The following is a 10,834-nucleotide window of genomic DNA, read 5'->3' as shown; positions in this document are numbered from 1 at the left end:
CTCTGGGTTCCTGTGGGTGTAAGGGGTAGGAAACAATGTGTGGTCCCGGCTTCCTAATGCTCAGTGTATGATCTTACCCGGCTTTTGGGTACAAGTCTCTCGTGCACAAGATAGTTATGGGTGAGCTTCATCACATCTGTTGCCATGACAGCCTCGATGAACCCTTTTTTCTCTTCTCTTTCTTGTTTGGATTCATGTTCCTTGTTCCCAGTGTAAAGGAAATAGTTGTCAAACAATGCTGTGTGAGAAAAAAAAAAGATGTTTCGAATGCCTCATGGTGGTTATGGTCGGTTGATTGTCTGTCGCTAGAAATGTATATTTGGCAATTGATATCATTGTAAGAAAAAACCGAGTGCGAGTGAAGATGTACAAATAATGTCAATGGACAAATAATGAGGGAACAAAAAATGCCATCTCCGACACTAGAATCATCTACTGGCTTGTATTGGCTGATGATTGATTGTAGGTTGATGACGTCACTTTTGAATTGCCGCTATCACAGCTTATAGAAAGCGTGACAACAGGGGCTGTCACACAAAGCCTGGGGACGACACCACCATTAGACCATTAGTGTTTTTTTTGTCCTTATGTTTGAGCCGCCTGGATATGCCCCGCTGACCAGGTGGAGATTAGCCGGTAGCAGTGGTTATTCAGGGATTTCCCCGCACATTAAATGTATCGAGTCATAGATAGATAGATAGTTTAGTTTATAGGGCAATATTAAAATAGCAGCCAAAAGCTGAATTGCATAATATTTTACAATTAATAAGAGATAAAAATGAATAAATATATATTAAATGAGGACCTATTTACAAGTATTGGGGAATAATAAAACTGATCTAAAAGTTGAAAATCGACTAAATTTGTTTTGTTTTGTCCGCGCGTGGTTTGTCCGCGCGTGGTTTGTCCGCGCGTGGTTTGTCCGCGCGAGTTTCTTAAAATCATCCGGTGAACGGCCCAACTGCAAGCTAGTCCTATCCATTTAGCAGTCGTTCCTGACCTTGAGCCTGTTTTGAGGTGAGCTTATGATATACTATACATACCTCCGACATAAAATCGTGATGTCAATGATTTCCGATTGAATTCAACACAAAATTGACAGCAATTTATCTAACAGAACTTTGAATTTTGATTTTCAGGTATAAATATTGCGTGTCCAAATCAGTCTATCCTGACTATTTGAAGAACCTTAGTTTTTGGGTCTGACATGTATGCCCCCCCGTATGCTTAGTCGGGTCGCTTAGCGCACAAAAAGAGCTATCTATACACAGCGGACAAAAGCACCAAACTTGGTATAAATATAGCCTAGAGGATGGTAATCAATATTAAGACCGGTGCCCAAAGGTACCATTTGCGAATCCATTAATACAGAGCAATAATTTTTCTAGAAATCTGGTGTTGCGGGTACCCTGTGGTAAGATTTTCATACCTTTTCAAGACACAAAAAAGATTAAAATGCACATATTTGAAAACGATTTCTATCATTTCAGCTGTATTCTATCGAATTCCGAGCCAAGAAACATACAAATAGCTATAAAAAGCTACATTTGAAGAAGAAGGAAAATCTACTGGAACCCAGGCCCTACGCAGCTTTATTTACATCCCTTTTGCTAACATGCAAATATGACTGATTTTTATTCATTAAATAAGCACAAATGTGGTGCACATGAATTTTCCCAGAAATTTTCTTTCATTGAGTTCTCTAAGTATTATATTAAGGGCTATAGAGCTTCAATTTAACCAGCGCGGCTGTAATTAATAGGCCCGTCAGCAGGAAAAAAATATGCTACCGATGAGGGAGATTTTTCATAGCCTATTGTGCGTTGATATATTATATCATGACGTGACATGACTCATGACAACTCGGATCATTTGTTTGTCTTTTTGTTACCGCCCTATGTTATTTTAAAATTAAAGTATCACAATTGTTTCCGAGGCGAGAGCCTCGCTCTACCCCATGTTCTCTCGCTTCCTGGAGACCTTTCCTTTTCTTATGCTCCACGGCCCTTTCCATCCCTAAGGTAATCATTGAGACATCTTTAGGATAATAAAATAGTCCTCTATTGGTGCGGCGATTTGTTGGAGGTTGGTTGCTATCCTGTTAAAAGCATGCGGTGCGTTCAACCTCATCACTATGATGCACACGTAGGGAGCAATAAGCACTGTTTTTTTCGTAGTGCCTCTGCTGGTCAGCTTTCTTTTAAGTGCTTTCGAGCATCAATACCGCAAATTTGTGATAATTCCTGTGCCATTTTGCGCTATTTGCGCGACAAAGAGTTTCTACAGATGTTTCTTCTGCAGAACATCCAAATTCTCTAATATTCTCAAGAAAAGAATCACAACCTAATAACTTTGATTAAGGAGGCATATAGTCTAAATCATCTTATTGGTCTTTGGTGTCTAGTTAACAGACACTTACAAAGCCCCCTTATTAAATCCATCTCTCCCTCTTTTTATTTAGCCAACGTCAAAATACCCGATAATTGCGATTAATCTCAGATTTAGAAGAAATACATTTAAAATCAAGACAACATTTCATATTTAGTAGGTTATAGACATTGTACGTCCTTGATACATAAAGAATGAGCTTTTTTTACCTTAAATACGCGATTCTATGAGGTACTTACAGCATATACAGTGCCAATATATGCCTCCATCCTGGATTACCGTGAGGGGATTGGGTCTAGCTTTGAAAACGTTTTCTCTTAAATAAATCATTTTAATGCAGCCGACGACAGTTTTATCTTGCAATATTAACAAATACTGTTATATTTCCCCTACCCCCCCCCCCCCCAAAAAAAAAACAAAAAAAACAATCAGATATTTCGCCTTAGTTTTGGAAATACAAGATATTTTAAATTTCACCACAGGGAGCCTGTGATGGACGCTTTTTTCTAATTGTTATTCTGTTGTTACACAAAATCCTCAAGTGGTACCGGTGGGCACCGGTCTCAATATTAATAAGCATCATCTTGGCTATCTTTATGCAAAGTTTGGTGCTTTTGTCCGCTATGTATAGATTGAAACATTAAGCGACCGGACTAGGCGTACACTCTAGCTTTGCACCAACACGATTCTAAAGGCGTACTTAGATGAGGATATCAAATTGACAATCATTACTGACCAAATAACAGAACAACTTATATCTACATCCTCGTGTACCCAGGGCGTCGAGGTCAGCGTAACGTACCCCCTCCCCCTTCGCAGGCCTTGTTCCGTCTCATAGTCGCTTGTGACATCGACTTACCGGGATTTCCTTCTATCTTTTGTCCTTATAACCGCTGAGAAACCGCAGGCTCGAAAATACTTACCGGGTAGGCAAACGTGCTTCGAGTTTGCGTGAGAGTTTAGCGTGGCACTTAAGTAGTTGCTGATATATGTCCTCATTTCTTGTCTTTAGCTTCTTCTTCTTTTTGCTTCTCCGTTAGAAAATGAATGTCGCAATAATACAGATGTTCCAGTCTGTGAAGCAACCAAATTCAAGATGGTCTTGGCTGGTGTGTTTCGCTTCCTTTTGCGTACACTTTCTCGGCGGAGGAGTAAAGAATTCTTTTGGAACGATGTTTTTGGCTCTCCTTAGAGAATTTAAACGAAGCGAACTAGAAACAGGTAAGGAGAGCTGTCAACTATTCGTTTTTTTTTTCCTCCCTCCCTCGCACGAGAGAGGTTAAACGAACAACAACAACAAAAAAGCGTGATCAGACCCCACGCGGGAGATAATTTGGAGATAATTTGCTCGAAAAAAAACAAAACATCGTAATAGTTTTAAGTCACCACATTGCGAAAGACCGTTTGATCGGAAGCCAGTGTAAGCTCGAAGAGTGTATCTCTCATCGACTCTCATATAGATTGCTTTTTAAATAAAAAAAATAATCTCCTTTTGGCAGAATAAACCTGTCCAGTTCATAAGAATACATTATAACTGCTATCTATTGTTTATTTATAAGTTATTAAAATCTGTCACTACAGCTTTTTTTTTAAATTCTCTATAAAAGTCTAATATTATAGAGTTGTTTATGATTGGTTATCAATTTTTGCTGATGTCTAGTCACTTTATACCACTTGATAATGGGTTATAAAATGTGTTTCTAGTGATATAAAATTGAACGGATGATCAGTTTGTATCTATTATTCATGCTACGCATTGAAATGAACCATTGCTTTATCGCTACCCTTTTAAGGCATGTTGTATGTTAAATAAATGACATATAACTTGTAACATATATCTGCAATTTTACTATTAATAAAATATCTTTTGGTGGATAAAATGAGATGGGTTGTGCACCCCCCCCCCCCCCCCCCACCCTGTAAACATGTCTGGCTGTGCGCCTGAATCTTACCAGCAATGTTTCTGCATTTTGCAGGGTAACGAGACAATTCGCTCTCCAATAAATGATGCTGCATTATTCAGTATATTCTCTAAAGTGGCTTCCACTGTATTTGCAAATAGCAATTGTATTTGGGTTGTCCAAGATCACTAGATCAATACATTAACACATCTTTATGTCTTTCAGCATGGGTTGGCTCCTTTGCCATTGGCATGACCTACTTCTGTGGCCCTGTGTCTGCTGCTCTGTGTGAGCGGTTTGGCTGCCGTATTATAGCATGTGTAGGCTGCCTTCTATTCATGACGGCATCACTCATAACATCATATATGTCAAGCATTATTCCCATGTACTTCACGTTTGGGTTTATGGGTGGATTTGGCTTCAGTTTTATGTATTTCTCCTCTCTATTTGTACTCATGCAATACTTCACTGATAAACTATCACTTGCGAATGGAGTTGTCTTGGCTGGTTCAGGGTGTGGCTCCATGGCCTTCAGCCTTCTTTTAGGCAAGATGTGTTCACTATATGGTGTACATGCCGGATTCAAGACTATGGCTGTAGCGGGTGTCATTGGGGTTCTGGCAAGCTCGGTGTACCACCCTACAGTGAGTGATGATGAAGGGGAGCTCCTAGTTGAGGGTATTGATAAGGATCACGAGCGCATACCCTTTAGACTGAGATGTTATGATGCTGTCAAGCCTGGGCTTCATTGGCAAAACAAGGCATTCCTATTGTGGACTGTTAGCCTTGGTCTGGTGTTTTTTGCTGTCTTTATTCCATACCTGTATTTGGTAAGTGGATGCTTTTGAATTGGGCAGCCATGATTTAGATGGGTGTAGCAAGAAAGGGGGTAATGTCAAGCTACGTATTGATAAGGGCCATTTGTAATGAAAAGTAACTATTGGTTTCAATGCATTGCTGACAGAATAGAGCCAAAAATACAAACTTTTTTGTTGTCTTTTTGTCCATTTAAACGTATGATGCCACGCACCATGGGTTATTTTACCTAGCTAAGAAATATTATAAATTTCCTTGCTTGCCATAGGTCCAGATTGCCAAGCTCAGAGGGATCCCCCCGTCTCAGGGTAGTCTCATGGTTGGCCTTATGTGTATCAGTGGGACTGTTGGCAAAATCGTGTTTGGGAGGCTTGCTGATGTGCGCTGGGTGAACCGGCTTTATTTGCTCCAAGCCTCTCTAGTTGTCATCGCTATTGGAGCCTTCGTCTTCCCGTTCTTGCGCTCATACCCAGGCCTGCTCACCTATGCTTTGCTCCATGGGTTCATAGATAGCGGATCTGGAGTCATGTTTGGGCTCATAACTAGGGATATTGTCGGCAAAGAAATGATGGCTGCCGCGCTTGGTAGTATGTATGGGGTGGTTGCGATACCATTGACTGCTGGGCCTCCTGTGGCAGGTATGTTCTGGATTTGGATTTCGGGAGCAATTTAGAGCTCATGACTTAAAATTTATTTGCATCTTGCAGCCTTCCTAACCTGGCTATTTGGAACATTTTAGACATGACATGATATTTAAGCAAGCCCTCCTAACCCTTGGACATTGTGTTGTTCCATTGCTGATGTATGATATTCTAGCCTTGTGCACCGCTTTCTAACCCTTACTCGTTGTGTTGTTTTAGGGCTGATGTATGAAAGCCTCGGCTCGTATAACGCCGTCTATTATCTGGCCGCGGCTTTGACCTTGACTGGTGCCGCCCTTATGACCTTTATCCCGCGACTTTCACGTGCCCATCGCGCGAGGCTCGAGAAGTTACTCCTCACCTACGACGATCCTTCCGAGACGGCATTGATTGTTGACGATCAGAAGCTCGCCGAGCTGCTCGGGTTCAACTCGCCGGGAGAGATGATGCTCTCGAAAATCCGGGCAAGGCTCGACTCGGTTACAGAGTCGGTGATCTCGCGTCGATCTTCCAGCTTCGTGGGAATATTCGGAATTGTCGGTGGCGATAATTATCGCGATGTGTCTTCGTACAACAGTCGGCTTGACCCGGATACCCTCAGTGCTATTGATGTGTCTGTTTTAGGAACCAGGCGATCGTCTCGTCAGGGATCGATGCTGTCTCGGCATAGTTCGATTCTTGGGCGGCATGGATCAATATTATCTCGAACGCATTCGGAGATGGGTCGGCCAGGATCGATGATATCTCGGCAAAGCTCGTTACGGGGAACTCCCTCGCCTGAGCATGTACCGCTTACTACTGCCCTAGAACCAATAGAAGAGGTTCAAGCCGATGTGAGTGCCAAGCCAGCGGATACCCCGATGAGGGTGTCCAGTCTTCCAACGGTCACTGAAGAAGAATCCGTTCTAACTTAAAATAATGATGACGAGTATTTATCGCAGGCTCAGCTCCATGAGTAGATGACAAAGTTCACGGCGCGGGGAGCAGGCCCAGGCCATTGTTAAACAAAGTTTAAGGTGATAGCCAAATTCGTTGTTGCGCGACCTCGGTGAATACAAAATCCTTGTCTGGCTTTGGCTTGGGAATAGCGCTGGCGGGAATAGGACGTGTTTTATTTATTTATTTATTTATTTTTATGATAATTGTTTATTGATTCTCAAGTGAGGTGAGTATTTTACAAGACTAATGTTTTTTACATGATTACAGAAATGTATTAAATTAAATAAATACAGTGTTCACTATTATTTTGGTATATTTCCCCCTCACAGCCCCTCCCTTATTAACCATCCCACCCGTCCCCATTCCCCACCATTCCTCCCCAGCCTACCCCTACCCACCCCACCCCGCCCAACCCACCATGCCTAGTGTGAGCAAAAAGAAAAGCAGAGGGACGCAAGAACGACTACAATCAGAAAAGAAAAAAAAAGGATAGATTTTAAATATTCAAGTGGTACCTGTGCCTGCGGCTGCAATAAAGATTCGCCCAAGATGGTCTTTAGCCTTCTTGCTTATAGTTTATTTATTTTGTCCCATTTTCGTTTGTGATAGGAAAGGGAATCATTTTTAATCGCGTCATGTTTTGAAGAGTGATATTGTTTTGTGTTAAAAGAGATTTGAGTTGAAGATAGAGGGTTTTGGTGGCAGAGCAGTCTACAAAGAGGTGAGAAACTGTCTCCATCTCTGTCCAGCAAAATGAACATCTTGGCGTAGCTACAAGCTTGAATTTATAAAGGTCACAATTTAGGTATAGGCAGTTATTAATTATCTTATACTGGAATGCTCTTAGCAATTGTTTGTACACTTGTAGATTCTGTTATATACTAATCTCCGATCTATTATTTGAAAGATGCAGTTTGCGTGGGAGACTTTTTGCGATGTTGGAGGCTCAACCAAATATTTTAAGAGAAGCATATATAATTGATTATGTTTAAATTTGTTCAAATCTATAACCTCACCCTTAATATAAACTGAGAACGGATTGAGTTCAGAGCTGGGCAAATTTTGGCGATTTTTCAAGAGTTTTTTTCCAAGCCAAGAGGATAAATTTAACTATAGCATGCCATTGGAAGAACTGATTTTCCGCAAAACCATTTGCTTTCGCAATCTCCCAACTAAAACTTCCCGCCTTGTCGCATAAGTCAACTACCACACTGACATCTTTATTTTCTAAGGGGCTCAAGTTAACTATAGCTAATGGGATTTTCACATTGCTGTTGCTCCAGAGAGGTTGAAAAAGAATAAATCCAATATCATTAACATCTACCGGTAGTAGGCTAGCTGAGCATGCCCATGTGGATAAAATTTATTTGTAGAAATCTAAAGTGTCTTCTGGAAGGTTTTTCATATCAAAGTTAGACTTGATTGACTTTCTGCCGTCCTTTCTGGACGTGTTTTAATTAATAAAGTCTTTCTCAATTAAGCTAGAATAGAGCTTCGTTTCATTATCATAGTCATCATCTTTTCTGTATAACTAGGTCTCGGTTTCTACTTTGACCCCGGGAAGCTTTTGAGCAACTTGTAAGGAATCTCATATTCATTAGCAGAGCTGTAGCAGGCCTCGAAATGATAAGGGGGAGGGCACGATTTAGGGGGGGGGGGGGGGGGGGCTAGTGCCTCTAGTGCCCCACCCCTGCAAAGGCTCTGGCAACTTCTCTGTAAATACATAAAAAATCAATGGGAAAAAAGATAGTAAAGTAATAGTATATGTAATCGATAGTAAAGAAAATAAATAATTCTTAATTGATAAATAAATTACTTTTTTAAGAACCTTCAAATACTCCTGATAAACATATGAAGAAACCGTTGTCGTTTTAGGGGTCTGGTACAGAGGAATTTTAGTTTCTTTTCAGAGGCTTTCTCCATTGACTAAAGATGGTCACAGTCACTGTTTTTTCTCTTCTGAATACAATTCACAAAGTTTGCGAAGCACCTGCGGTACGGCAGCCCTAAAAATGACAAGAATCGTGCAGGTTTTCCAAATAAGGAAGATATTAGTTTCCTTATATGGAAGTGACCGCGTCTGGGAAAAACGACAATTTTTGGCTAAATTTTCTTGATATGCTAGGAGTCCATCATAACATAGTAGAGTGGTTTTCATTAACCCGTGAAACAAGGTGTGATAGTCAAAGTGTAATAGTCAGGAAAACACAAAGGAGAACAATGGAATTAGATCGCAAAGTGTAATACGCTGAAGTGTGGTTTGCGGGTTAATGAAAATCACTCTAGTGGCCTCCTCTACTAACCATGATCGTTAGGAGCGTACAACTGGATCATTGTCTTGAGTTAGCCTTCTCAAAGAATAAGAATTGAACAGTGATTGTAATTCGACCGTGCAGTGAAATTACTAATTACTCTGGCTACCTGTAGTAGCAGGAGTCTAGGTTTCGGTTTTTGAGTCTAGGTGCCTTGGGCATGTATGTATACCTGTATGCCTGCCTGCGTGAACTTTTTGTGGTCTTTCTGTGCTTTTCGCAACATAGTAAATCCTTGAATTATCTTCAAACTTCCGGTGTGGTAACTTCCGGTCAAATAACAAGATAATTATTGAAAAAAAATCGAATGTCCTATTAATACCCCATACTTACTAACTATCCACTACTTGGGCATGAATTAACTTGAAGTACCTTAGTCTTAAAATGTAACCTTATTAATTTTGTTAAAACTTTTATACTTAGACTTTGCCCATGTTACAATATGCCCTTGAAATAAATTATATTAAGTTATTATCTTTAGTTTTTATTTAGTTACCATTAGACAATATAACTTAACTGTTTGAATGTTCAAGAGAAAAAAAGAAAGCTGGTCATTTTTTTTTCTAAAAAAAATCCCTTTTTTCCATATAATATCTCTGACTGCACCCAGTCCCCCCCACCCCCTAGCAAACCCTGTCTAGGTGTCTGAGTTATGGCCATCAATTGCAAGATTTGATTTGTTTTGGCTGTGCTAAACCACAGGGTAGGCAGTAGCAACAAGTGACGTTCTTCTGTCCCTGTACGTTATGATCTTGACCTTTTTCCCGTTCATTTGGCAGGTACACTTTCCGTTAGGGTACTTGAGGAAGCACGTGGTGTAGAGAGACAGTTCGAATTCTGGGCTTGTTCCGACGAAAAAACCGCCGATCGGCTTCTGGACGGTGCGGTACTTGAACCGAGCTGTCACTATACGGGGCTACGAGGGGGAAAAATCACTACAGAAACTCAGCATAGTCCCTTGAGGTCTATTTATGGATTTCGATATGTCATTCATATATGGTTCACCATAGTGTCACCAACCCTAACGAACCCTTACCATTACTAGTGAACCATATGTGAAGGATCTACGGAAATTCCTGTGGTTGAGAGAGTGGGGGAGGTTGAGTCACATCATCAACCACAGGAGACGCCAAGAACCACAACGCTTCCTTCCGAGACCTTCTACTGCTCTTAAACATGAACACAAACCAGATGCTACATACTTAACAAGCGACCGTAAAAAAGTACTGTTTTAATTTGACCTTGTCTACTCATTCTCTTGATATGAATCGCACCCAACAAAGAGGTGAATCTTTTTTTTAAATTTAAGGTCACCCGGGTACCCGTACCATAAAGGTTAAAAACGTCATGGAGAGTGATAGATGCTATACGTATTTCACCTCTGCTGTATTTGCGACAATGAAGCCCTCGTAGTCAGCCTCCTTCTTCTCCTCGCGATAAAAGCAAACCCAGTTATGCATACCCCAACGACGTCTTGACGCCGGCGACTTATCTCTCCTTAGTAAAAAAATGTAAAATATCCCCTTCAAATGATGGCTTTGATACTATGTATGGTGGTGCTGATGCTAATGGTTGTAATAATGATGATGATTATGGTGATGTACTGGTAATGATGACGGTCGTGGTGGTGATGATGGTAATGATGATGATAGGATAATAACACTGATGATCATTATGGCGATGATGAAATAATATTATGACGATGATGCCAGTGGTGATAATGATGGTGATGACGAGATGTATCGAAAGGTGTTACTTGCTCAAAGCCAGAAGTGTCACCAGCAGTTTTTCGACGGTAAAAATTAAACCATAATTTGATCAGCTGCTTCTTGAACAA

At 40.7% G+C, this 10,834-nt stretch overlaps 2 protein-coding genes and 1 long non-coding RNA gene across 3 annotated transcripts; 1 reads left to right on the top strand and 2 right to left on the bottom strand.

The window, feature by feature from the left end:
- Positions 1–182: 182 nt before the first annotated feature.
- Positions 183–3,307, bottom strand: LOC125568105. Its single transcript, XR_007312100.1, has 2 exons — positions 3,248–3,307; positions 183–238 (listed from the first exon to the last, which is right to left on the bottom strand). It is a non-coding gene; the product is annotated as an uncharacterized LOC125568105 (long non-coding RNA).
- An 88-nt stretch (positions 3,308–3,395) lies between these two features.
- On the top strand, positions 3,396–6,987 carry LOC116612488 (monocarboxylate transporter 10-like). Its single transcript, XM_048729579.1, has 4 exons — positions 3,396–3,609; positions 4,515–5,119; positions 5,374–5,743; positions 5,966–6,987. The coding sequence occupies exons 1-4, from the start codon at positions 3,432–3,434 to the stop codon at positions 6,658–6,660; spliced, it is 1,848 nt and encodes a 615-aa protein (XP_048585536.1). The 5' UTR covers positions 3,396–3,431; the 3' UTR covers positions 6,661–6,987.
- Positions 6,988–9,677: 2,690 nt separating this feature from the next.
- Positions 9,678–10,457, bottom strand: LOC5514990 (uridylate-specific endoribonuclease B). The gene is made up of 2 exons (XM_048728934.1): positions 10,377–10,457; positions 9,678–9,913 (listed from the first exon to the last, which is right to left on the bottom strand). The coding sequence occupies exons 1-2, from the start codon at positions 10,455–10,457 to the stop codon at positions 9,689–9,691; spliced, it is 306 nt and encodes a 101-aa protein (XP_048584891.1). The 3' UTR covers positions 9,678–9,688.
- Positions 10,458–10,834: the final 377 nt, after the last annotated feature.

Source organism: Nematostella vectensis, chromosome 6, assembly GCF_932526225.1.
Source record: "Nematostella vectensis chromosome 6, jaNemVect1.1, whole genome shotgun sequence".
In the NCBI taxonomy this organism is placed as follows: Eukaryota; Metazoa; Cnidaria; class Anthozoa; order Actiniaria; family Edwardsiidae; genus Nematostella; species Nematostella vectensis.
The sequence above is the reverse complement of the archived record's forward strand: the minus strand, read 5'-3'. Positions and strand labels throughout refer to the sequence as shown.